This window comes from Sebastes umbrosus, chromosome 12 (assembly GCF_015220745.1).
Source record: "Sebastes umbrosus isolate fSebUmb1 chromosome 12, fSebUmb1.pri, whole genome shotgun sequence".
NCBI classification, from domain to species: Eukaryota; Metazoa; Chordata; class Actinopteri; order Perciformes; family Sebastidae; genus Sebastes; species Sebastes umbrosus.
In genome coordinates, this window is record NC_051280.1 from 7,364,423 (window position 1) to 7,392,178 (window position 27,756).

General features: G+C 39.4%; 3 protein-coding genes across 13 annotated transcripts in view; 1 reads left to right on the forward strand and 2 right to left on the reverse strand.

Annotated features, from left to right (window-relative positions):
* LOC119498716 (SLAM family member 7-like) overlaps positions 1-23,886 on the reverse strand; it is a 58,852-nt gene extending 34,966 nt beyond the window's left edge. Inside the window, exons 1-7 of one of the 5 annotated variants that reach the window (XM_037787759.1) lie at positions 23,757-23,886; positions 22,293-22,604; positions 21,922-22,206; positions 20,490-20,609; positions 20,077-20,120; positions 18,590-18,762; positions 6,643-6,646 (exon numbers count right to left, since the gene is read on the reverse strand). In XM_037787759.1, coding sequence (XP_037643687.1) covers positions 6,643-6,646; positions 18,590-18,762; positions 20,077-20,120; positions 20,490-20,609; positions 21,922-22,206; positions 22,293-22,604; positions 23,757-23,877 — 1,059 coding nt within the window. In that variant the 5' untranslated portion in view covers positions 23,878-23,886. Of the gene's footprint in view, positions 1-6,642; positions 6,647-18,541; positions 18,763-20,076; positions 20,121-20,489; positions 20,610-21,921; positions 22,207-22,292; positions 22,605-23,756 lie in introns of those variants that run through there. The other 4 variants (XM_037787758.1, XM_037787762.1, XM_037787763.1 and 1 more) reach the window with 4 other exon arrangements.
* The window catches only part of LOC119498714 (ATP-sensitive inward rectifier potassium channel 10-like), a 40,552-nt gene that overhangs the window by 1,079 nt on the left and 11,717 nt on the right, over positions 1-27,756 (reverse strand). For 3 of the 4 annotated variants that reach the window (XM_037787754.1, XM_037787757.1, XM_037787756.1), the window contains exon 6: positions 26,394-26,800. In XM_037787754.1, the coding sequence (XP_037643682.1) occupies positions 26,406-26,800 (395 nt within the window). In that variant the 3' untranslated portion in view covers positions 26,394-26,405. Of the gene's footprint in view, positions 1-24,158; positions 26,801-27,756 lie in introns of those variants that run through there. The other variant, XM_037787755.1, reaches the window with a different exon arrangement.
* LOC119498719 (T-lymphocyte activation antigen CD86-like) lies at positions 7,544-16,401 on the forward strand. 4 transcript variants are annotated; one of them, XR_005209172.1, is made up of 5 exons: positions 7,897-7,925; positions 9,494-9,547; positions 13,930-14,241; positions 14,327-14,611; positions 15,806-15,938. XR_005209172.1 is itself a non-coding variant. In XM_037787769.1 (4 exons), exons 1-4 carry the CDS (start codon positions 12,040-12,042, stop codon positions 15,934-15,936), a joined length of 780 nt encoding a protein of 259 aa, XP_037643697.1. In that variant the 5' UTR covers positions 11,914-12,039; the 3' UTR covers positions 15,937-16,401. The 4 variants fall into 4 exon arrangements, 1 of the variants encoding a protein (XP_037643697.1); XR_005209173.1 differs by lacking the exons at positions 7,897-7,925; positions 9,494-9,547 and adding an exon at positions 7,544-7,818; XR_005209171.1 differs by lacking the exon at positions 9,494-9,547 and having other exon boundaries at positions 7,885-7,925.

Here is a 27,756-nt window from a genome sequence, read left to right on the forward strand (position 1 = left end):
AGAGGTGTAAAAAGAAGAGGCACAACAACTTATACCCCTTTCACACTGAGGACTCAACCAGGGTTGAACCAGAGTTGGTTGTGTATATGAACCAGGGTCGCTAACAAACGGGGCGGGACAAACCCATTCGGTTGCAAATGAGGGCGCACAGTCCGTGACGTAACTGTCACAGGTCGCTGTGGCTCATAAACAAACAGTGGGACGGCAGCAGGAATGATTACAGAAACACCGGAGGTAAACGACGGACGAGAACAACATGGATATGTGGATAGACTTTGAGGTGCAGGAGCTCTAGTCCTGACCGTTCGCGGTGAGGAAGAAAAAAGCAGTAGATGACGGAACGGTGAGGGACAACGTAGTGTAACGAACATAACAAGGCTGCTGAATGAGGGAGGCATCCGCCGTTACGTTACATGGAAACACACTGTGTTAATAATACCTCCCGGTATCGCCAACTGCATCTGTTTTTAAAGCATGTTTACACATGTTCTATTTGTAACGTTACCTTTTTAAACTTTTATCTTTCAAAATAAACCTTCTAAAAGATCCATCTGTCGCCTGTTCTCTCTGTTATAAAGTAACAAACCCAGTCTCAGTTCATTACATTATCAAGCTATCAGCAAACTAAATGAAAGATAAACTAATTGTATTATGTTTGGACAAGCTCTTACATTATCAAACAGTTGCCACATGTCCAGCTGAACAACTTTAATAGGTCTACTCTATGTAGTAAATCTTAGCTGGGATGGTAGAGTCAGTGGAATATACATTTCAGTCTTCAGAAGTGTCTAGTCCGTTTGTAAATGTAGCCTATATTATCATATTAGATAACACAATGTAGTCTGATATATGATAAATGGGTACTGTAGATATACAGGAAATAAGGTTCATGTTGATGAATAGATGCTGTAAATCTGTATGTTGTCTGTATGTTTTTGCATACATTACAGCTCCATACATACAACATAGTTCAACATTTTATAAAGCTAAAAATGCTGTGTGTACTATATTTACACTGTATCCCAAAAACATGCATAATTCTGTGACATTTTACGTTTTTGCTCAAATTGATGATGCCACTATCACCTCCTCTCTCTATAATCCTCCAGAGGTTTAACCCCCCGCCCATTTCTAACACCTGAGCTAATTGGTATGCATTGCTCCCGGGTCTGACCCAGGTCCTATCAAAATTGTCCGGACCAGGGTTCAACCCGGGTTGACGAGCTTGGTTTGAATTGACAAAAAGATTGGTATGAAAGTGGTATAAAAGGCACATTGTGGCATTTTTGACCACTAATATTGCTATAGAGTATAATGTTGTTATGAGCCGGTTGTTTGTATCTTGTGGATGAGGATGCACATGTACAGTATGCACACGCAGGTGATGCAAACCTGCCAATGGCTTCCCATTATTGCACTGATCAACTGTTTGTGGAGGTAGTGCGCCAAGAAATATAGACTGTTTCAACAGAATTGCATTGCTAGGCAACAGCTTGGGTCCGTGTTTACTTCCTGTGCAACAGCAAATAAACTGGGACACAACTGTGAAATGGTCTAAAGCAATGCACCATCAAAAGGAGAAGAAGACCTCTGCTAGCTAATAAACAAATGGGCAAGAATGGTAACGAAATAAGGAAACAAGAAAGAGCACCTAGAGAAGGAAATAGAGGAACAAAGGTTGGAAGGTAAAATGATACAGACACACTGTAATTACCCACATTCATTTCAGAAAGGTATGATCACAAATGGAAAATCCTCTCAGCTTGCAGCAAGTGAATACTCAAAATCTATAACTTATCAAGCATGTGGTTCACAACATCTGAGCTCACCAACCACTAAAAACAGGAAGTTTATGTCTGGTATACAGCTTACCTTCATGCCACACGGTTTCTCTTCATCCTTGGTGCCGTTTGGTGGCCACTCAGAAGTACAGTAGAGCTGTGTATCTCATTTTGAATGACCAAAATGCATCGCCCCGATTACCTCAGTGAAAAGCCAATGGGATTGTTCCACTATATTTTGGATTATTGCAGAAAATAAGCTCTGAAGCAAACAAATATTTATGATACTCAAACATTTTGTTCCGCAAGACAATCTTCACAAATGAACACCACTTTTATGATTTTTGAAGTGTAATATGCAATCACCAGAAGTAAAAAGCTAACATTAGACTATAAACGAACTACACCACGGTCGCATGACTTCACGTCACCACCACTAAGGTAAAGACAGAGTAATGTTCGACGTGATGACGTTTTGTAGTCTCATTTAGCCACTTGCTAGCAACCGTCTTTTTAAAGACACATACACACGTAGGCAAAATTGTTGATACCCTTCTGTTAAAGAAAGAAAAACCCACAATGGTCACTGAAATAACTTGAAACTGACAAAAGTAATAATAAATAAAAATTTACTGAAAATTAACTAATGAAAATCAGACATTGTTTTTGAATTATGGTTCAGCAGAATCATTTAAAAAAACAAACTAATGAAACTGGCCTGGACAAAAATGATGGTACCCTTAACTTAATATTTAGTTGTACAACCTTTTGAGGCAATCACTTCAATCAAGCGATTTCTGTAACTCTCAATGAGACTTCTTCACCTGTCGACAGGTATTTTGGCCCACTCCTCGTGAGCAAACTGCTCCAGCTGTCTCAGGTTTGAAGGGTGCCTTCTCCAGACTGCATGTTTCAGCTCCTTCCACAGATGTTCAATAGGATTTAGATCAGGGCTCATAGAAGGCCACTTCAGAATAGTCCAATGTTTTGTTCTTAGCCATTCTTGGGTGTTTTTAGCTGTGTTTTGGGTCATTATCCTGTTGGAGGACCCATGACCTGCAACTGAGACCAAGCTTTCTGACACTGGGCAGCACATTTCGCTCCAGAATGCCTTGATAGTCTTCAGATTTCATTGCACCCTGCACAGATTCAAGACACCCTGTGCCAGATGCAGCAAAGCAGCCCCATAACATAACCGAGCCTCCTCCATGTTTCACATTAGGTACAGTGTTCTTTTCTTTGGATGCTTCATTTTTGCGTCTGTGAACATAGAGCTGATGTGACTTGCCAAAAAGCTCCAGTTTTGTCTCATCTGTCCAAAGGACATTCTCCCAGAAGCTTTGTGGCTTGTCAATATGCATTTTGGAAAATTCCAGTCTCACTTTTTTATGATTTGGTGTCCTCCTGGGTTGTCTTCCATTAAGTCCACTTTGGCTCAAACAGTGACGGATGGTGCGATCTGACACTGATGTACCTTGACCTTGGAGTTCACCTCTAATCTCTTTGGAAGTTGTTCTAGGCTCTTTGCTTACCATTCGTATTATCCGTTTCCTCAATTTGTCATCAATTGTCCTCTTGCGGCCACGTCCAGGGAGGTTGGCTACAGTCCCGTGGACCTTAAACTTCTGAATAATATGAGCAGCTGTAGTCACAGGAACATCAAGCTGCTTGGAGATGGTCTTATAGCCTTTACCTTTAACATGAAGGTCTATAATGTTCTTTCTAATCTCCTATGACAACTCTCTCCTTAGCTTTCTGTGGTCCATGTTCAGTGTGGTACACACCATGATACCAAACAGCACAGTGACTACTTTTCACCCTTTAAATAGGCAGACTGACTGATTACAAGTTTGAAGATACCTGTGATGCTATTTACAGGACACACCTTAGTTTAACATGTCCCTATGGTCACATTATTTTACATCTTTTCTAGGGGTACCATCATTTTTGTCCAGGCCAGTTTCATTAGTTTGTTTTTAAAATGATTCTGTTGAACCACAATTCAAAAATAATGTCTGATTTTCATTAGTTCATTTTCAGTAAATTTTTATTTATTATTACTTTTGTCAGTTTCAAGTTATTTCAGTGACCATTGTGGGTTTTTCTCTCTTTAACGGAAGGGTACCAACAATTTTGCCTACGTGTGTAAAAGCTTCAAAATTCACAACGTACTTGATGTCGTAGAACATAAATCTCTTCCGCTTGTGTTAACCACAGACCTTATTTAAGGCATCTAACCAAAAACTCATTCAAAAAATCCATGGCGCTGTCTGTGGTGCTGAAATAGCAAACAGATAATTGCCTAAATCTGTCCCCCCTGATAAAACTACGGTGGTCGACGCGAAAACGCAAATGTCCCAATCTAGAGCCAGTTGTTGTAAGAATAGTGTAGGACATTTGGAGTAGAGACCGTACTTAGAGTGTGTGTGTATGTGGGAGGTGAGTGGTGAGTGGTGAAGCAAGAGAGAGAGAGCGGTGGCGACGGCGACTTCAGCAGCAGTGAGTAATGTTATCGACTCTGGCCCAAGCAGGAAAAGTTAATACAGTGGTCTGTTTGTTCTGGGCCACTGTAGAAACGTGGCAGCTCCGTGAAGAGGACCTGCTTCCTATGGAGATATAAACGGCTCATTCTAAAGTAATGAAAACACAACAATTCTTATTTTCAGGTAATTATTCACTAAAGAAAACATATTTATTAATATTATATTCCATTTCTGCCAATAGATCCCCCCTAATTGTCACTTGTCCTTTAAGTGAGGATTTTTAAAAACATGCATGGATGCTTCAGTGCAAGACAATCACAAATGTATTTCAATCAGGAGAGACCCTGAATAGAATGAACAATCATTTATTACATGGTACATGATAGAAGAATAGTGCAAAGTCTTTGGCGATTAGACTCTATCGTGACTAGTATCTAAAAGGGGGTAGTGATGCTGTGATGAGATTAGGATATATTCCCCCTTAGAGTCTAGACACTGGTGGTGGTGGTGAAGGGAATAGCTGAAGATCCAATGAGGGATGTGGAGCAGGCCTGGGCACTGTATATGATGAAGACTGGAGGTGATGGGGTGGAGGCGGGTTGCATCGAGTCGCACTTAAAGACGACTGACATCAGCAGAGAGGAGAGCGTTTTTTTTTTAATTTGATCGCGACGATATGATTGGCTCATGAGAGCGTGGTAGAATCTGTTTGGTTATCTAAGATTGAACCACCCATAGTCAGCTGATAGAGTAGGAGCCAGTAGAGAGAGAGAGACAGAAAGGTTGTGAATGAGGGAGAGTGTAAAGAGGGTCTTCCTGTCTGAACCTTTGCTTTAAGCTTCATTTGTGAAGGGCCTTTCATTATACAAATGATGATATGACAATTTACATAAAAGTTTAACAAGGTCATTAAAGAGAAATGAAGTTGCCTGTTTTTTGTTTTTTCTCATTGCTATTTGCATGCACTACGCATCTTCATCGAACTTGTGTTAATAATTCAAAGAAGGTGAGAAAACTGATCATTTAATGTCATTACTAAAAAGCAGAAAACTTTTAACATAACCTGCAGTATTAGGATCAATGGAAGATTACCAACTGGGCAATGCTGGCAACTCCCCAGGGCCCCCACAACTACAGGCTTACTGTGTATCTGCTGTTTTGAGTTCTTTTAATTGAAGATTTGTTCGAGAATGTGTACCATGAAAGCACAACATGAGCTGACAATGATAAGGGCCATAAGGTGGTTTTCCTACCTGATCTTGAGGCCCTGTCATACATATGTATGTATGTCGAAAAAAATTAAAAAATCATAGTACAGTATGTCGAAAAAAGGCCATAGTATAGTATGTTGAAAAATAAAAAAAGTCATAGTATAGTTACTATATAAACAGGAAAAACAAAGTTCGGAAACATGTGTTTGGTGGATTATTTCTCTGTTGTTACAATGCTAATTGGCATTGTATTTTACATCGTTGGAAAGCCTGTTTATTTACCTTCGCAATGATGTCCAACTTGTAAGGATCATGCATTTGTGGGATGAGCAGCACAGCTGATTATGTGGGTAGTGCCCAAGAAAAATTTGCCAAAATGCTCCGTCAATGGTAAACAGTGTATTCTCCTGTTGGTATTGACTCTTGTTTTGAGTTGTTTGGTGGATTGGATGATTGAACTCTCTTTCAGTAATAAGGAACAAACAAGACATATTGGCAATTTTACACTTTATTCATTTAATACAACATCAGGAGCCTCAGTAGCGGTGGAAGATCCATACGCAGCCACAACAGCCTGGCACCTCCTCCTCATGGCGGTCACCAACCTGGTCACACGTTGCTGTGGGATGGCGTTCCATTCCTCAACCAGGATTCGTTGCAGGTCAGCCAACGAGGTTGTGTTGGTCACTCTAACACGTACAGCAGCCCGAGCTGATCCCACAAGTGTTGAATTGGTTTGAGATCTGGACTCTTGGCAGGCCGTTCCATTCTCTCTACTCCCACATTGTGGAGGTAGTCTGTGATAACCCTGGCTCTGTGGGGGTGAGCGTTGTTTCTTGGAGGATGAAGTTAGGTCCCAGATTGTGGAGATATGGGATCGCCACTGGCTGCAGAATCTCATCCCGATATCTCCCTGCATTGAGATGGCCTTCAATGATGACAAGCCTTGTTTTGCCAGTGAGGGAGATGCCGCCCCACACCATGACACTGCCCCCACCAAAAGCTGTTACTCGATCGGTTCAACATCAGCATAGCGTTCTCCACGTCGTCTCCATACTTTGACCCTGCCATCCAACTTTTGCAGACAGAACCTGGACTCATCACTGAACATGACATTCCCCCACATGTTCAGGTTCCATTGTCTGTGTTGTCGACACCAGCGCCAACGGGCCTGACGGTGAAGGGCAGTCATTGCAGGCTTCCTGGTAGCCTTATGAGAATACACTGTTTACCATTGGCAGAGCATTTTGGCAAATTTTTCTTGGGCGCTACCCACATAATCAGCTGTGCTGCTCATCCCACAAATGCATGATCCTTACAAGTTGGACATCATTGTGAAGGTAAATAAACAGGCTTTCCAACGATGTAAAATACAATGACCATTAGCATTGTAACAACAGAGAAATAATCCACCAAACACAAGTTTCCGAACTTTGTTTTTCCAGTATATATGTTTGTATATGTTGGAGTCTGAGTCTGAACAGCATAGCCACACGCAAGCGCATGGGACACTGACCCGCAATGATTTATATGTGTAAGAAGTTACAAACAGTCCCCTTAAAAAGTAATATTATGTCATAAAAAGTCATAAAAAGTCATTGCATAGTATGTCATATAAATGTCATAAAATTAATTGTATAGTATGTCATAAAACGTTTAAAAAAGAAGTAATACTATGTCATAAAAAGTTTTTAAAAAGTCATAGTATAGTATTTACTTTAAAAAGTCACAAAAAGTCAAAACATCTTGAAAAAAGTGAAAAAGCCATAGTATAGTATGTCATAAAAAGTTTCTTTTGGGGTTTTTTTAAGTCATACGATATCATAAAAAAATAATTGTATAGTACTTCATAGAAACTGTTTTTTTTAAGTCATTCTACATCATAAAATAGTCTTTAAAAGTCATTGTATAGTATGCCATAAAAAAAAATCACAATGTCATAAAAAATGTCCTGTGTGACAGGGTCAAACATGCCTTGTGCATGCTGCATGTTTTATGGGAATTTGGTTTGTTTTTACTCTATTCTGCATGTTTTATCCCTGCATGTTCGTTACCTGAGATGTTGTGTTGTAGGTTCTCCTACCTTTTAATTGTTTGGATTGCTTTTAATACACTCAATACCACACCTCCAATTAAGGAAACTGATCACAAGATGAGCAACAGGTGTGGCGAAGCCGCATGTAATTAGTGAGATGCGAAACAGACGGAGAGGAGAAAAGGAGAGAGCAGCTCGCAGCAGAAGGGGGTTCTTCAGTCAGAGAAAACAGTCCAAGGACAGCGGTGAGGAAGAACAGCTCTCTGACGACGACTACTACCTACCAGCCTAGAGACCAGCGAGTTCCTGTGAGACTACATGCAGCGTACCGTGTCCGCCAACGCAGTTTCAGCGAGGTCGGCAGTTGGGCTCTTCTTCTTCTCTCGGTTTCTGGCGGATCGCAACCAACTTTAAGGTGCATACCGCCACCTACTGTACAAGAGTGTGTAACATCATGTCATTTACACATTACTCCTTAAATTGTACCCACCAATCCTGTGTCTCTTAAGAACATAATAATGCCTTCCTGGTGCCTTCAGCCCCCTCACCCTCTGTTCCCAGTATCCCCATCAGATCCCAGTCCCGTCCCTCCTCTCTGACTTGGTCCTGTAGTCTTTTTCTTTCAGCCTCATACTTTTTACAATGAATTAGGATATGCTGCACATTTTCTTTAACACCACAATCCCCACACTTGTCACTGTTCCTTTTCCCCATTAAAGCCAAAGTGCCATTAAGACCTGTGTGATCCAGTCTGAGTCTTGTTATGATGATTTCTTCCCTTCTGTTCCTTTCTTTATACGTCTTTGTTATGACCGACTTTTGTATTTTGAAATATCTCCTTCCTTTCTGGTCCTCCTCCCATCTTTTCTGCCATATCTCCACTCCTTTCCTTTTAATCACAACTTTTCCTTCTCCTTTCCCAAGTAGAACTGGTACTGTGATGTCTTTTTGCAGTGAACTTTTTGCTAGTTTATCTGCAAACTCATTTCCCTTCACCCCCTCGTGTGCTGGAACCCAACAGAATAATACATCTATACCCCCTCTGTGCAGTCTTAGCAAGCTATAGTACAATTCAATGATTAGATCTTGCCTTACAGCTTTTGTTGAATGTATACTTTCCAAAACAGCTTTTGAATCCGTGCATATCACCACCCTGTCAGGTCTGACCTCCTCAACCCACTGCATTGCAATAATGATTGCCACTATTTCTGCTGTGTATACTGATATCTGGTTTGAAATTATTTTGGAAATAGATATTTTAAATTCTGGAATATATACACCAACTCCCACACACTCCTGTTTATTTTTGGATCCATCTGTATATATTTTGAGATAATTATTATAGCTGTTCCTTAGGTACACACTTGTTTTAACTCCCACTTCATTTACTTGCCATTCCCTTTTCTTTTTCCATGATACTCATGTCTATTTTAACTTCTGGGAGCAGCCAGGGGGGTACGCTGCTTATTGGTGTGGACCTGGTGAACTCTAAGGCCTCCAATCCATATGTCCTCACTTTTTCTTCCATTGTCCATCCAAATCCATACCCTTGAAACTTAGAGTATTCCCAACAGTTTTGTATTGTTACCTTTGTAGGATTTTCTTCTCCACTTCCTTTTAATCTGACCTAGTATGCCAGAGCTAATTTCTCTCTTCTTAATTCAAGTGTAGTCTCTCCTGCTTCAATTAATACTGCATACTCTCCATACTCATGCTGTCCTCCACATCTCGCACACCTTAGCTTTCCTTTACACTGCTGTGCTGTGTGCCCCATTCTTTGGCATGCATAACATCTGAGAGGTTTGGGAATGTATTCCCTCACGCTGTAGTTCATGTATCCCATTTGCACCGATTTTGGGAGGGTTTTCTCAAACTGAACCACTACCGATAGGGTTTCCTTCAGTGAGCCATCCCTTTTACTCTTAATCCGTATGGCATCAATTACTTTACCACCTTTAATCTCATGTTTAACATCTTCCATAGACATACTCAATGGGACTCCAGACATTACTCCTCTCAACTTTACCATTGCTCCAGGTATATGAGCCTTCATCTTTTCCCCTTTAAGTGTTGTCATTTTGAGGATCTTTTCCTGCTGTTGTCTGCTGTTTGCATGTATCAACACTCGTTTATTGTTCAAAAACTTGGCCATTTTGATTTTCCCAATCTCCTCTTCGATCGCTCTGGTAAGTTTGATCGGGTGGTAGTGTCCGCCATCCTGATTGAATTCAATTATTACTTTCCACTCAGCTTCTTGTGTTTGATCCGTCTGTCTATCGTTGTGACTGGTTCTTGATTTTTTATTATTTCCTCTGACAACTTCACTATCATCCGACCAACTTCTCTCTCTTGCTATCCGCTCTCTCTCTCTCGCAGGCCTTTTCGGCCTCACAGATTTAGGTAACATCCATTCCATTTCACTTCCATTATTTCCATCAGAACTATTTGACATGATGTTACAGTCAAAGTACAGTTTATGCTAATCCGCCAGCAAATCTTTCAATCCTACCGCGTTCGCAAATTACTTCCGTCTCTCTCTAGGAAAAACCTCGAGAGCGCTCAGCCTCCTGTCTCTCCAATCAGCAGTCGGGCTCCTGCAGACGGCGTGGTAGGAGAACGGGAGAAACCAAGACACGGATACAGGAGGATCGCTGGATTGGACTGGATTGGATCACTGGACTGGAGTACTGGACTGGACTGGACTTTTTACAGGGTTCTAACCTTGCTGCTAGCAGCAGTTTTATTCCATTTAGCCTTTTAATGAATCATTCATTAGTAGCATCCATGTTATTTACATTGTAATAAATCAGGTTTTAATTTGACTTTAGACTTCTGTCTGGTTTTTAACTCTGCTCCCCTGATTTTAAAAGAACTTGAATCTTTCAGAGTCCTAGGCTCTAAGTTATTTCCTAGGTGGCGTTGTCGGCTTCTAGTAAAATCCAATTCATCATTAAATGTAACTGGTATCTTAAGTTGCAGCCTTGCCATTGGCTGTTGGGCCCGGGCTGCACCTGGCCTGTATAAAGAACAGAAGACTGACTTTCTTTTTTCAGTTTGTTGGTTGGTTTGCTGTTAATTTTATTCCTTTTAGCTGTTTCTTAATGCTGAATGATTGAATTTGAATGATCACTGTGTAAAGATGCCTTTGCAGTTTCCTCTTTCTTAAGAAAGAGAAACATTTTATAGTTTACCACAGCTATCTGAAAATGCAAGAGGTGATACATATAGAGCTGTGAGAAAGGAAGTGGTGATCATTACAAGTGCAGTGAGCCACCAAGATGAGTTCAGGTTTTAAGTGAAGCAATACATGAACTAATGCAACAAATACAGTACCAACTATAGTATTTAATACAATTTTATGTAGTGTATTAACACTTTTTTTTATGTTTTTCCCTTTTCTGTCCTCACGTTTCATTCTTTTTTCTTTCAAATAACTTTTTGAAAGTCTGAAAATTATCCTTATGATAATACTGGTGCAACATACAAAACTACTTCCTCTTAAAGCTGAATATAAACGAGATTGGTGCAAATATGATTTTAAAGTTATTTTTATAAAACGGTCGCTATATCCTGACAGTAGTACATGAAACGGGTAACCTGAAAAAAATCATGTGCCTATGTGCTCCTAACGGCATCTGCAAGATTACACAGACCGAAAGAAAACAAGCAGTAAGAGCTGATCTGAGGTCTGCTGTCCAGCAACCGTCTATGAGAGCCGGCTGTCAATCAATCGCAAACTCAGACCAAACGGTCAAACTAGGCCTCGCTGATTAAATATGAATCAATATGTTACTTTAATGCCTATTTCTCGCCTAAAATGTTTTCAGAATCATCTTGTCGTGCACGCTTTAGCTGTAAAATGAGAACGTTTGTGACCCAGCAGCCATGTTGAGATCAGGTTGAGATGGCTTGCTCATGCTCACATGACCGGAGCACAGCCAATAGGAACACTCTCTCTCTAAAATGACCTGTGATTGGTCAAAGTCTCCTGGGGCTAGATTTTCTAAAGCCTGAAAACAGAGCCATGAGGAGGTGCATCTGTCTAGTTTTCTCTCAGAACACTTGAATTACAATATGTTGAAAGCTTATTATGGAATTTGTGCCCAATGATGCCTACAATATACTGCCTACTGCCAATTTAAGGGAATAAATAAAATGAAAAATGTAGTGCTAATATTTATTCAACATTTCAGTTGCAGGATTAGTTGAAACAGGTAATTGATATCTGAAGATATCACACAGAAGATAATACTCTTGTGTATCAACTTTTTGTGGATTTTCACACTCAAAGCTTCCTTGACAAAGGGTTGAACATTTCAATTGTTATCAACAGATCTCAAGCAGTAAAACAGAGCTTAAAAAAGAAAAGTTCATTTGTTCTCATCATGAACAACGCCATGTGGTTTTGACAGGAAAAGAAATGCAACCGGTACAAGGCTTTAACTCTGTGGTGTGCTTGTTAGAGAAAACAGAACACACACATTATTGCATCGTGTAGTCAGACAGGGCAACCGGACAGAGACTCGATAATGTCTATCTTCGTGATACTGGGGCTGCTGGTCTGCATCATAGAGGCACAAGGTAAGAACACTGTCTTCTAAAATATTATGAACAGATACAGCAATGATGCCTGATAGTCAGGTTTCTTTACTGTGAATAATGAACCAAACATCATAAAGTTGCTTCATATTTTATCTTATGATTAGCAATAAAAAGGCTGCACGGTGGTGCAGTGGTTAGCACTGTCAAAGGTTCAGGTTCAAACCCGGCTTGGGGCCCTTCTGTGTGGAGTTTGCATGTTTTCTCTGGGTTCTCCGGCTTCCTCCCACAGTCCAAAGACATGCAGGTTAGGTTGATTGTTAACTCTAAATGTCCCGTAGGTGTGAATGTGAGTGTGAATAGTTGTCTGTCTCTATGTGTCAGCCCTGTGATAGTCTGGCAACCTGTCCAGGGTGTACATCGCCTTCGCCCAATGTCATCTGGGATCGGCTCCAGCCCCTCCAAGACCCTGAATAGGATAAGCGATTACAGATAATGGATGGCAGGATGGATGGATTAGCAATATACATGTCAGGAGATTAATGAGTCTTCCTTTGTTTGTACAAATGCAAAAATGTATTTAGAGATAACATATCTCAGAAGAGGGAATGATTTCTAAGAATTATACAAGAAGGAAATACAGAGTAAAGTACGACGGAGTATTAGGGCCACATTGAGGAAAAAAATAAATAAATCTGAGATTTCGAGAATAAAGTCATAAATTTACGAGAAAAAAGTCGTAATATTATGAGAATAAAGTCATAATTTTATAAAGTAAAAAAAAATGTACGTGCCGCCTGTGTGAAAATTAGGAACTTTGAGAGTCTTGAGAAGTTATACCTTTGTATAGGTTTCACAAATAACGAAATACTTCATCTTTTGGCACATCAGCACCACATTATCATCAGTATCAGGACCTTGAAAAGATTGTGCAAGAAACTGCGTTTATTTCGAAGACCTGGGGGAAACTGCCTCTTTTGTGGAGGAGGAAAATTACTTTTTTTCTCGTAAAGTTATGACATGTTTTTTTTTTCCTCTCAATGTGGCCCTAATACTCCGTCGTAGTAAAGTGATCTCATTACGGTAAATATGTCCTGCTTCGTGGTGTAGATTTTAAAAAACAGTGAACAGTTTAAGACTTAAAACAGTTCAAATGCATCATTGTAAGGTCAAAAAGTGGCATCACTGTAGGTCAGAAGGGGGTTGCGTCAAGTTTGTTGATGTAGAGTAAAACTTTTCACTTCTTACTGCCAACAGGAATTCTGCTTCCTAATCTAAAACAAACAGCATGTTTCTCAGAAAAGAATTGCAGCAAACAAAAATTCCATGTTTTCAATGAGCATTATGCATACAAAATCAAGAAAGAAGAAGCTTAAAGAAGAAGAAAACATTGACAGATTTATTATAAACAAATAAATTATATTATAAATAAATAAATATATACCAGTATACTGATCTATGGAAAGTTTATCCTTTTTCTTGTTTTATTGTGTCTTTTTTGTCCTGATATTTCAGTGTTTATCAGTGTTTTTATATTGTTCTTGTGTCCTTCTTTTTGCTGGGTCCATCGACATGGTTGCATTAGTTTCACCTCTATCCTGGGGCAAGCTGTGTCAAGAGTTATTAGTAAGTTGTAGTTGTAGGAATTAGGAGAAGCATTTGTTGTATTAAGTCTGTTCACTTCAAGAAAAGTTTTGAACATACTGAGTGGGCCTGCAGGAGGAACAACACACCTTAATAAACTATGAAAAGCTGAGGGTACTTCACTTCTTCATTTTGCACTATGAAGGTCACAGGGTCAAATATGAAGCCTGCATTAAATGATGATGACATACATTATGCGTGATTTGTATTCTATTGTGTGTCAACTGTTTCTACAGGGCCCAGTGCTGTGACTCCTGTGTTTGTGCAGAAGGGAGGAGATGTGTGTCTGAATGTTGACGCTGATGTTCCTGAGGATTTTATTTTGGTTGAGTGGAACTTCAATGAAACAGTCATTTTAGTAAGATTTCCACTTGGTGGTGAACAACCAACAGTCTCTCCTGGTTACGCTGGAAGGATTGAGTTTCCTGAGAAAAAATACTCTGTGAAATTGAAGAATCTACAAGAGGCAGACAGGGGAGTTTATACTGCAAAAGTGCTATTGAATAAAGGAGACCGAACACTAGCTAAATACAACGTCATAGTTCAAGGTGAGTTTGTTAACATTTCAAACACTGATAGAGAGTTTCTGCTGCCATGTTTCTAAAATTCTTCACAGAAACTTTCCCTCCTCAGATCCAGTGTCTCCAGTTGAACTGACAGTGATCTCAGTGGACTCCAGAAGCTCAGAGTGTGACCTCACTGTGACCTGCAGAACACAGGACTCTCACATTAACAGCACTTTGAGATGTGACAACCAAACCTGTAGTCAGGAGGGAGGAGAGCAATCAGAGGTCACAACCTCTGGTGCTTCTCTCCATGTCTACCTGTCGAATGGCTCAATCATCTGTAACCATAGCAACCAGGTCAGCTGGACCAAGAACATTAAAATGAGGGAACATTTTTGCCTTCAACCTGATGGTAAGACTGAAAGACAGAACAACTTCCTGATAATAATGCACAGTTTGGGGTTAGGTTAAACTTAAAAGCATTTATTTTTTAAAGAAAACTTTTATATCTCCAAGTTAATAAGTTCTGAACATGATTAGACTGCAGGGGTGAAATACAAACTCAACTAGAAAGTACAGAAATGTTATTTAAAGGAACATTAAAGTGGCATTAGGCAGTGTACTTTTGGCATCATTGGGCAACAATTCCATAATAATCTTTCAACATATTGTAATTAAAGTATTCTGAGAGATAGCTAGACTTCTGCACCTCCTCATGGCTCTGTTTTCAGGCTTTCCAGGTCATTCAGAAGAGAGAGCATTCCTATTTGCTGTTCATTCAACGGAGGCAGCTGTCAATCATTCGCAAGGTCTGGTCAAATTAAGCAGCGCTGATCAAATATGAATCATTAATCTGCTAATCATACAGCTAAACAGTACACTACAAGATGAAAACATTTGAGGAGAGAAATAGTCATTATAGTACCAGAATATTGATTCATATTTGATCAGCGCTGCCTAGTGTGACCATTTGATCAGAGTTTGCGAGTGATTGACAGCTGCTCAGAGACGGCAAGGCTCCAGCTCAGCTCTGATTGGTTGTTTTCCTCCGGTCTGTGAAATCTTGCAGATGCCATTAGGAGCACCGGAGGACACAGAGGAACATGATTTTTTTTCAGATTACCTGTCTCATGCACTACTGTCAGGATATAGTGACCGTTTTATAAAAATATCACATTTGTTCCATTTCCACTGCAGTTTTAATGACAATATTAATTCAATAACTCATTTAGATGTTTTACTGTATTTTAGCATGTAATCTACTATTTGTCTCCATTACTGTATTATTAAGTACAGAACACATACTGTAGGACGGCCCCTGAACACGATTGTTTAAATTAGCACAAAAAAACAGTTGAACAATTGAAGAGTGAAATAATAAAACAATGAATCAACATGAAACTATAATGCTGTTTTACAATGCACAATGAAGTCTGTAAAACTCAACTGCACTTTGCAATGCATGAATTTTGAAATGTAGGAATTACAGTAGTTGAGTAAACGGTAACACAGAATGTTATCCGAACTGATTTGTTCCTGTTGTGCTGTCGCGTCACAGTCTGGATGTGTTTTGTGTAATGAAATCACCTGTTTTGTTGTGTTGCAGATCCAGAGAGTCCTCCTGCTGGTATCTCTGTGTGCCTGCTGAAGATAGTCGTGTTCTCTGTCGGTCTGATCATCATGGTGTCTGCTGTCATCACTGTTCACCTCATGGAGAAGCTCAGGAAGCACAAATAAATAAATAGTTCTCTACCAGCCAATCTTACATTTATGTTATCACACTCTTTAGTTAAAGGTACCCTGTTTTCTTTGTATTGCTCGAGCCCTCATGGTACACATTCCTGCCACTGATCTTATGCTATTCCACTGATCCACAGTTAGTGGCAGTAACACACCAAGAAATTAAGTAATGCACCAACAAAGGCGAAGAGGTAGAAGACTGCAAGCAAACAAACATGGATGTAAACCATTTAGGATTTAAAGTATTTGTAAAAATCAGCTTTGCAAATGTTTCATGAGGAAGGAAACTGATTCAACACGTTAATAAGGCTTCAAAGATACTAACAATGCATTTTGACAAGTAAGGAAACAAGAAAACTGCACAGGACACCTTTAATACAAATGTTGATTATTCTTGATTATCTATTGATTGTACCCAATAATCACTTTTCTCACTTTGTAAATAAAATGTTTGTACAGAAATAACCATGTTAAAGATGTTTTTGGACGATAAAAAAACAACAAAAAATAAAATCTGTATGATCAAGACCAACAAAATACAAGAAATATCCTTGATGTAACACTGAATGTGGTCCTATTTACAATATTATAAATGTTTATATGTAGGCTGCAATATGTTTCAATATTTGTTTAAACGTGTTAATCTCTGGGTGAAAGCAGTGGGCAAATCTGGCTCTGAGAAGTGAAGCCATTGTGGAAGAACCTTAAACTTGCATTCTTTCTAATAGCCAGCAGGGGGCGACTCCTCTGTTTGCAAAAAGAAGTCTGATTGTATAGAAGTCTATGAGAAAATGAGCCTACTTCTTACTTGATTTATTACCTCAGTAAACATTGTAAACATGAGTTTATGGTCTCAATCACTAGTTTCAAGTCTTCTTCAATACAGCATGATGTTCATTTAGTAAATTATGGTCCCATTTAGAGTCAGATAGACCATAAAGCAGGGGATGCTTTAGGGCGTGGCTACCTTGTGATTGACAGGTCACTACCACGGCGTTGTCCTGTCTGGGAGTTGTCCGTGTTTCCGTCTTAGAACTTTAACTCTTTCACAGTGTGTTTTTAATTCATGAAAGTTAATTAAAACCTTTTAGGTCGCCTGAAAATGTGTTATCCAGAGTTTGGTTGTACTAAGCTCCACCCTCTCGTGTCACTTCTGGTTGCAAAAAACAAGATGGTGACAGCCAAATACCAAGATGGCAACGGCCAAAATGTCGAACTCAAGTTTTCAAAACGGCAGTCCACAAACCAATGGCTGAGTATACGTCCACTTGTTATATACAGTATATGGGTGAAAGCAGTTTCTGGTACATGCACCATTATTGGACACTTATTAAATCCAGATACTCATCTTATATGTGCGTGATTGTGTGAATTAGTGAAAGCCAAAAGATCATGTGTCACTGACTTTGAACTCTGGTATTGTGAGTTTTTCAGCAGGGAATTGATCAGTGCTATTATTCTAGGAAACACAGACTGAATGCATGACAAAATATGAATATAGAAAAATAAAACATTTAATAGCATTTTCAAGCTTGTTTCAGCACAATATACAATGCATATATATACTGTTGTGGTTAATATGCTCAGAAAAGCTACAATCTTTGCTTGGCGACATTTTCAGCTCTCCAAATTGAATTTTCAGTCGAGAATTCCTTTGATATCTTTGTAAACAAACTATATGTAAAAATCTCTTTAAAAAAAGAAATAAATTAGAAAAAAACACCTCATGTTGAACAAAGCACATAAATAACTTAAAGTCCTTAGATAACACTGTTTACCTCTTAACGCAAAATTAAATGTAATTCTGTTCACAACTGCACAAGAGACCTTCAAATGTTTCCACATTTTTAGTTCCGTAGAACAGCATCAGATTCTTTCTCTAGCTCAAATCATGATGAAACAAAAAGCTACTTCTGAATGTGTGTGATGCTTAGTAACATTTCCTCATTGTTTTACAGCTGTTTCTATTGAAATGTTTGAAAAGTCTTTTCATTCCAGAGCAGGTCATATAAACTTATACATTGGCAGCTTTGGCAACACTTAGCAAAACTGGAAAATGCAGTAAGCACAGTAGAATACAATTCCTGATTAAAGCTGCAGTTGGTAACTTTGAGCAAATATGATAAAAAGTCACTATATCCTGACAGTAATGCATGAGACAGATTATGTCATGTTTATGTTCATGTTCCTCTGTCTCCTCCTAGTGCTCCTAATGGCATTTGCAAGATTCGCCGGTGACTGAAGGAAAACAACCAATCAGAGCCGAGCAGCCTCTGGGCAGCTGCTGCTCGAGAATCTTGTGAACTCCGATCAAACTGTCAAACTAGGCAGCGCTGAAATGTGTTCAGAGACATCTTGTAGTGTACTGTTTAGCCATGTTGAAAACAGTCGAGCCAAAACCAAGCACCGCCCACCAGCCAGAGCAAACTTTCATTTTACAGCTAAACAGTACACTGAAACATCTGAGGAGAGAAATAGGCATGCCATTATGAGCACAGGAGGACACAGGGAAACGTGTTGTTTTTTTGTTTTTTAACAGATTATTTGTCTCATGCACTATTTACAGGATATAGTGACAGCTTTATGAAAATAACTTTTTTTATCATATATACTCAGAGTTACAGACTTCAACCCCTAATTGTTTAAGGACCTGGCAGACTTATCTACCGTAGCATACAGGCTCTCTGGCACAGTCGTGTCTCTAGTCTTATTGGTCTCCTGGGGTCCAGTGTGAGGTCCTACCAAGCAGTAGGTGGAGGTTGGAGAAAGACCTGAAGCATCATCTGTTGGACTCTGATCCAGAGGTTGGGCTGTAGTTCCGACCTGGAAAATATATCACATGCAATGTTTTTAGCAAAGGTTGTTTGCCATTTTTACTTTACACTTTATTATTAATTGTGCTATTTTTCTGTATTTACATGGGAAGTAATCTCACTACGATTAACAGCAGCTCATATAAATCCTTCAAATACTACAAGCGTCTGTATCATGGACTACAAAAGTGTTAAGCCTGTTTTTCATAACATTACAATGAATTTGTATCTAAAATGCATGAAATTGCTATAAAACATAGTTTTATGTGTTTTTCATCAAGAGCAGAGTAAGGTGTGTCTGAAAGATCCTTAGTTGAGTTCAAATGAATGTCTTGGCCGAGAGAGCACAACACACTGCAGCTTAAACACAAGCACGTAGAGAAAGCATCTACGCCACTTTGACAACACAGAAAGTAGGTTGCATTTAGAAAAAGACAGAAAATTCGAGTTTTTCTCATCTCTTGATTTGTTCCAAGGCTGAAATTAAGGTTTGCAAAACATTTAACACAAACGCAGACACCGAGTGCAGATTTCGCCTGAGAGTCTTCTGCTCACAATATTCACTGTGATACGGAAGTGAATACAGAAGTGCAAAACCTTTGGCTCAGTAGGAAGTCACGTCTAGCTGCGGGCGTGTGCCGAAAAACTGAAGCAAAGGGAGTAGCTGTCTGAAACACAGCTGTGATCGTGTAGATAGAGTATGTGCTTAAAAACCTGTGGCCTAATGTGCATGACATTGTTGCAGTGTTGTCTTTTTAGACACCAGTATGGGATTCGATATTTGCATGAAGAGTTTTGAGAACACAACACCTTTTTGAACATGCATTTGCTGTTTTGCAAAGTGGAGCATCAAAATGATGGAATAACTATAATAAAACACAAGCAAACAACACATACGCAGCGTAGAGAAACCTGGGCAGCAGGCTTTGGATAGATGGATCGTGGTGCATCGGGTTCATCGGGTCCAGAGCATTACATTTGAGCACAAGCAAGCAACACAACCAGCGATGTGCACATGTGGCAGTTAGGAGCGCGCAGTAGGACTTGGAACAGCAGATTGATGCAGAAGTTATTGTAGCGAGGAGTCACAGGTCATATACAGCACATAGACCATTTTGTCATGAAAATGTATAGTGATTGGTGTGCATAGAGATAGCCAATAGAAGCATGTGAGGCTCCAGTTTTTGATTTTGAAAACATAATAAACTTAATTTTCCTCAAATCCGGTTTCAATTGTTAAATTGCTCTAAATCTGAATTTCTGTTCCTCAGTGTGTCTGGCAAATTTTGGGAGAGTGAAGTTAAAAATAAAATGTGACCCTTACCTGCGGTATTTCATATACTGTATTTTCGATGCTCTCTGTGTTATCTGCAGGTCAGTTGTAAAAAAAAAAATACATGTTGATTTGCTTTAATTTATTTTTCATTTTAGAGCTTTACCTTTTAACCACATTACATTTACATTACTTGAGCTGCAGCTAAATTGAGGCCAGATTTAGGGTGTTTCTAAGTGACTCCATCTTCAAACAGCAGCACTTTATAAAGCCTCTATGTGTAGGATTTGTAGGATTATTATTATTATTATTATTATTGTAGCTGCATTACCGAATACACACAGAGGATTTATAAGTATGGCAGAGGATGGACTTTAGAACACTGAATTCCCGTGTACAGTAAACAGATAAGAGTTTGCAGATTTTACATGTAATTATATGTTAAAATTCATACTTGGACTTACAGTTTTTTCTCTTTCGATAATAACAAAACAGGCCCAACAAAATTAGGCCTATTAAGACGAGAATGGGAATTGGGACAGCAACAGCAGTCACATTCACATTGCTGCCATCTTTTTTAGGATCTGCAAAGAAAAACAAAAGCCAGATTAGAAAAGTATGTCTGGTTTAAGTCTTGCAACATAATTGAAAGTGTGCCACTGTAGCATCACATCTTCCCAGCCTGTGCTTTTAACAGACTGCAGTTTTAATTATAAAAATGCTTTGGTAACCTGCTCTGTGGTAAGACATCACTTCATTTGTTCATTTAAAGCTGTCAAAATACAAAAATAGAGGGTGATGTAATGCATTGCATTATGTAACCTGTATTGTACCATTACTTCAATAAAAAAATATATTTAAAAAAAACTGTCACAATTTAAATCTACCAACCTTCCAAAAGTCCCTGAATGAGCTAATTTAAATACCACCTGCTTCTTAGTTTTACAAAGTCATTTTCTAGTTTAGCTTTATAACCTACCAAATACTAACAATTCATGCCAGCCGATAGATAAGGCTTATCATTTTTGGTTTTTACTAGGTTTCACTGAAATATACGTTAAATAAAAAAATATATAAATAAAAAAAAAAATCTATTTAAACTGAGTGAACTCAATTTTATATCCCTCCTCCACACAAACAAGCGGTTTTATTTCCTGTCCAAGAAAACGAGCAGCAGTTTACAGTAAAAGAGGTCATCCTGAGACAAGGACAAAAATAGTTGTGATTTTGAACCCCCTGTTAAAACGCCCCTGCTTTTCCTATGGTGTTCCTCAAGGTCTTGGTGTCTTAATCTGGTATTTTGGAGGGATTATTGGTCATTTTTATCAATTCTCGAGTGGTAAAAAACTGTTAAATTTAGCACCAAATCTGTGTAACAAATGGTATCAACCCAAAAATTGCTGCAACAACTTATGATAAATAATAGAGCAAGGGAATGGAAATCATATACTTGGATCAATAATTAATAACTAATAAATTCTGAATGATGATGTACACCACTTCCATGTGCTGACCTGCTATCTCCCCCTAAAGATCCCCTAAAGACCCCCTGTACCCTCCTAAAAAAGACAAAAACAGGTCTCAGAGGGTTAAATGGCTTTTAAAATGTCAAACCCACAATGGTTGAACTCAATTAATGAGGTAATTTCTGCCACCAGAGCAACTCTTCCTTGAAAATATACTAAAATCCTACAGCGTACGCACCCCTCAAAACACAATGAAAAATGGAAACATGGATTTTAACCATATTTGTAACAAACCCAATTTATTTATCTTAACTTAATTTATTTACTTGGATGTATGAAAGTTTTCTTTCAAAAAGAAATGTTTATAAGTCTTAATCTAACTCCAAACTGTGCATTATTTTCAGGAAGTTGTTCTGTCTTTCAGTCTTACCATCAGGTTGGAGGCAAAGATGTCCAATTATTTTAATGTCCTCGGTCCAGCTGACCTGGTTGCTATGGTTACAGATGATTGAGCCATTCGACAGGTAGATGCGGAGAGAAGCACCAGAGGTTGTGACCTCTGATTGCTCTCCTCCCTCCTGACTGCAGGTTTGGTTGTCACATCTAAAAGTGCTGTTAATGTGAGAGTCCTGTGTTCTGCAGGTCACAGTGAGGTCACACTCTGAGCTTCTGGAGTCCACTGAGATCACTGTCAGATTAACTGGAGACACTGGATCTGAGGAGGGAAAGTTTCTGTGAAGAATTTTAGAAACATGGCAGCAGAAAACTCTCTATCAGTGTCTGAAATGTTAACAAACTCACCTTGAACTGTGACGTTGTATTGAGCTAGTGTTTGGTCTCCTTGAAGCAATGACAATTTTGCAGTATAAACTCCCCTGTCTGCCTCTTTTAGATTCTTCAATTTCACAGAGTATTTTTTCTCAGGAAACTCAATCCTTCCAGTGTAATTCTCAAAGACTGTTGGTTCTTCACCACCAGGTGGAAATCTTACTAAAATGACCGTTTTATTGACGTTCCACTCAACAAAAGAAAAATCCTCAGGAACATCAGCATCAACATTCAGAAGCACATCTCCTCCCTTCTGCACAAACACAGGAGTCACAGCACTGGGCCCTGTAAAAACAGTAGACACACAATACAATAAAAATCACACACAATATGTGGTTATCCGGTCAAAACTGAATGTTATTCCATCCCTACTATATTTCTTACACATTGGATCATCAGTTCAAGTACCTTCAGCTTATCATGGTTTATCAGTGGTTGGAAAATGTCTTTAAAAATGCCTTACATCAGCTTTGTCTCGTGACACAGCTTGCCTCAGGATAGAGGAGTTTAACAGGTGAAACTAAGCCCATTGACAGTAAGATGTTACTTTATTTTTCTTCTTAACATTACCGAGTATTTCCAGTCAGTCTCTTCTAAAAAGACAGAGGACTTTCTTTCACTTTGTTCTCCAGCTTGGAGGAGACAGACCGTGAGCGGATATTTCCACCGACTGCTTACTGAGGTTGTTACGGAAGGAGTCAAGTTTATGTGTCTTGGAGAGACAGTGTACACCTTTTCAACATGTTGCTATAATGTATAATGTGTGTATTATAATTATCTACTGTAAAGGTTAAAATATGTATTATTCAAAGAAATCAAAGAAAATTTCAAGATGGGAACTAGAAAGGACTCAAAGAGTCCGTACCTTCACCAAGGATATCCTCTAAATGTGTCACTTAAATAACACAAAAGTCTTTAGAATGTTTTCAATCTGTGTCTGGATCAATATCTTCATCCAAATATGGATAATATTAAATAATCTTGCTGACTGGCTGATGGCAATGATACTTTTTTGAGGAAATTGCCTGCCTACTGTTTCAGTATATAGTGTTAGGGCATTGTACAAGAATGAAGAATGCAAATTTTAGTAAAATGTACAGCTGTGTTTGACTTTTCTTATCCAGATTAAACAGGAAGAAGCAGACACCCCTATTGTTTTGTCATGCATGGGTAAGTGGTGGGGTAGTAACTGACATAACTGTATATCTCAATAAAAGTTTTAGTTTTAGATTTTAAGCATCATTATTGAAATAATAGACAATGAGCACATCACTGAGAATTGTGTATATTTCTCAATATTATCATCATTCAAAAGTTAGTTCCAATAAAACATAACATTTGTTATTGGTGAAATAGTGCTACGGTACGGCAACTTCGATTTTGAAAACAAACAATGTCAATCAACAACAGGAAACATAAACAAAATAAAGTTCTTACCTTGTGATTCACAGGGAAGCAGCAGAGAAACAGCAAAGACAAGTACGACCCACGGCCTCATTTTGCAATGTGCTACATGAGGAAGTGGATAGGCTATTTGTGAACCGTGCTCAGAAACCATTTATCAGGAAATGTCTCTCTACAATCCACTTTTGAGTTTTGAGTTTTTGTTGTCACGAAAGTTACAAATATTCCCATTCCTTTAAAAAAAATTCTTCAATTCTTTGAGCAACACAAATGAAAGTGTGATGAACAGTAGGCTTATGTGTCTGAATGGTGTCTTGTGACTAGTTTTACATCCATAGCTCTCATATTTGACTATCAGGCTAAGATATATCTCACACAACTTACGTCAGCTCCTCTGTCTACTGTAACCGCCTGTACAAAACATGAAACAAAATATGGCCTTTAATAACTCATAATCAGCTTTATTAAACCCCTTTTTTAGAGAGATGTGTCTCATTGGATCTCTCCACCTGATTAACATTCCAGAGCTTGATGTTAATTCAAGAAAATGTTACAAATACATACAATTTCCAACACATTCATATCCATCATACTCATCCTTGCTTCACATTTCCATCAGAACAGAATCATTATCAGTGACTTACAAGATTACTTTCACATTCTCAGCACTCACCTCTGGTGGTCCTCCTCATGTCCTTGTTGCCTAGGCTGAAAAATAAAAGGGGCTTCCATAAAATGTTCGTTGTTAGTTTGACAATGTTAGTAACTCGAAAATCACATGGACGTACAGAAGGCTCCTACTTTACACAGAAAGAAGAGCTTCCTCGAGTATCCTACAGTAACATTTGTAACCCACAATAACCTGATGGCCTTCTGCATCCATGTAGCAGCTGTTTGTAATGAAACATTATCTCATTTGTAGCACTCAGTTTGCTTAAAGCCACTGAGACAGAGAAACTGCAATTCCAATTAGCTTTGAAGAAAAGAAGCATCTGTATTAAAGGGGCAGTGTGTAGGATTTGGCAGTATCTAGCAATGAGGTTGCAGATTGCAACCAACTGAAGCCTCGCCCGTGTGCCAAGCGTGTAGAAGAACTAAGGTGGCCGACGCGAAAACGAGAATGGCCCAATCTAGAGCCAGTAGTTGTAAGAGTAGTGTAGGATATTTGGAGCAGAGACAGTACGTAGAGTGTGTGTGTACGTGGGAAGTGAGTGGTGATGCGAGAGAGAGAGAGCGGCGGCGACGGCGGCAGCAGCGAGTAACGCTATCAACTCTGGCCCAAGAAAGTAAAGTTTTTGCTTTGTCCGTTCTGGGCTACTGTTGAAACATGGTGGTGCAACAGGGCAGGCTCCGTGGAGAGGACCCGCTCCCTATGTAGACATAAACGGCTCACTCTAAGCTAACAAAAACACAACGAGTCTTATTTGCAGGTGATTATACACTAAAGAAAACGTACTTATTAATATAATATTCCATTTCTGCCAATAGATCCCCCTAAATGTTACACACTGGTCCTTTAAAGTCTATAACTGCTTCAAATTCAGTGATATTCAATGTTTAAGTGCTTTTAGTAGAATCAAAAATCATATCTTCCTAAGGTAAGGCAGCTAATCCTGCTAAGGTGCAAGTGTACATCATGTACTAACATAAAGTGCTAACGTTCTGTCAATAACAGCGATACATAACTGAAAAAAAAATGTATGCCCACATCATCAATAGACAGTATAGAGCACCTTTAACACAATATATTCAATCTGAAGTGTCTTCATTCCAGTTGTAGTGCTACATTAGTTTAAGAAAGTGCTTTACCTATAATGTGTTACAGCGCATTGCCATGTACAATACACATAACTGTCATCTGTGTCTTTAACGCGGGTACTTCCGTCGTTTTACAACAGGAAATGTAAAAATATCATGAGTGTGTTGCGGTGGGGGTTTTTGTGAGCTCTATGAGGACTGGCTTAGCATCACTCATTGGTGTTTTTACAGAAATAAAAGCAAATGTCATGTCAGTCATAGGAGTTTTATAAATGTGTATAACTTACACATGTGTATTAATGACATTTAGAGGAAGTATAGAAAGTTTACTCTGCCAGCGCCCATTATCACACTATCCTTACCGCCCCCTGTACTCGTCCAACCTTGTCATTGGAAAAAACCCACTCATACTGCAATTTGACATTTAGTAAGCGGAGGAGCACCCAAACAAGACAACTGGGGTTTCCATCGTCTCAACTGCTTGTTTAGTTTTGTTTTATATCTTTGTATTTATGTTTTTTTCTTTCTGTGTGAATAAATAATCCAACCTGTTATTTTCTTAGTTATAAAAGTGTATATGTGAGGTGCATGTGCACTCGCCACACTCAAATGTAAATAGTAGCTGCAGTTAGGCAATGTGTTATGCCGTCATCTGAATACAGTCATACCAGCATGTATTATCCCAGCAAACGTATGACAAACTTGAAGTTTACCATACAGAAGTCCACAGTCTTCCATATTTCCTTTCTGCATCATCTGGAGCTACTGGGACCTAGATATCTTTCAAAAGTTCAAAACAGTCTAAAAATCCGTCTCCCGAGCTGTTTTGATATGATGTTCATTGATTTGTTATTGACATTGTGCTCGGAAGATTCCTGCGTGTTGCTCTCTATGAGACGCTCCCTTCTCAACCATTTCATCCGTTCACACGTTGCTGATGCGAACACTGAGAGGAGTGTCTCTGACCCGGCCTCGTTCCTCCCCTCTCTCCCTGTAGCTCTGCTCCAGACGGATCTTCTCTGGATCGGACACCTCAGGCACAGTCCCACCTCCGTTGCTCTGGTAAACATGCTGGGGGCTGGATGGTTTGAAGATGGGCGTGGTCTTAGTCTTGGCCACTTTGTCGAAGAAGGAGAAGTCAGCTACGTATTTGCCCGATGGGGAAAGGGAGACTACTGGCGGAAACTCATAGCCCCAGAGGATCTCATCCGGCAGGTAGGAGGTGCGGACCTGGCAGGTGGCGGAGGTCGGCTCAACTGTGGCACTCATGATCACCAGCAGCTCGAAGTCTGCCAACTCTGGATCTGTCCAGCCCCCACCTGGTGGAAGTAGAGGAGCAGAATTTGCTCGTAGTAATAATTAAATTTTTCTGGAGGCGTTTTCATGTGTTTCATGCGGGAAGAAATTCTTTGTAAGATATGTCAACATGTCACAGGAGTCACAGGACTCTGACTCTAAAATTAAACGTTTCCCAACTTTTAGTTTGGCCCACACATCGCTGCAGAATCAAACGGTCGCAGCTCGCTAAGCTTGGGAGTGAGCCCGCAACTTTCCATAGACATTGCATGGCAGCTCGCCGCAGGCCGCACTTCACCACTGCTCTCGTGTGAATTAAGCGTTACAGAGAGGTGTAAAAAGAAGAGGCACAACAACTTAAAGGCACATTGTGGCATTTTTTACCACTAGTAGTGCTATAGAGTAATGTTGTTATGAGCGGGTTGTTTGTATCTTGTGAATGAGGATGCACATGTACAGTATGCACACGCAGGTGATGCAAACCTGAAAAATGGCTTCCCATTATTGCACTGATCAACTGTTTGTGGAGGGAGTGCGCCAAGAAATATAGACTGTTTCAACAGAATTGCATTGCTAGGCAACAGCTTGGGTCCATGTTTACTTCTTGTGCAACAGCAAATAAACTGGAACACAACTGTGAAATGGTCTAAAGCAATGCACCATCAAAAGGAGGGGAAGACATCTGATGGTTAATAAAAAAATGGGCAAGAATGGTAACGAAATAAGGAAACAAGAAAGAGTACCTAGAGAAGGGAATAGAGGAACAAAGGTTGGAAGGTAAAACGATACACACACTGTAATTACCCACATTCATTTCAGAAAGGTATTATCACAAATGGAAATCCTCTCAGTTTGCTTATCAAGCATGTAGCTCACACCATCTGAGCTCACCAACCACTAAAAACAGGAAGTTTATGTCTGGTATACAGCTTACCTTCTTGCCACACGATTTCTCAGTAAAAAATTCCTTCTACTTCAG

Excerpts from the sequence above, each read along its gene's own strand:
- LOC119498719 (XM_037787769.1), top strand. The coding sequence starts at position 12,040 with ATGTCTATCTTCGTGATACTGGGGCTGCTGGTCTGCATCATAGAGGCA. Across the intron at positions 12,092-13,929 it reads CTGCATCATAGAGGCACAAG|GGCCCAGTGCTGTGACTCCT; the intron begins GTAAGAACACTG and ends CTGTTTCTACAG. Across the intron at positions 14,242-14,326 it reads ATACAACGTCATAGTTCAAG|ATCCAGTGTCTCCAGTTGAA; the intron begins GTGAGTTTGTTA and ends TTCCCTCCTCAG.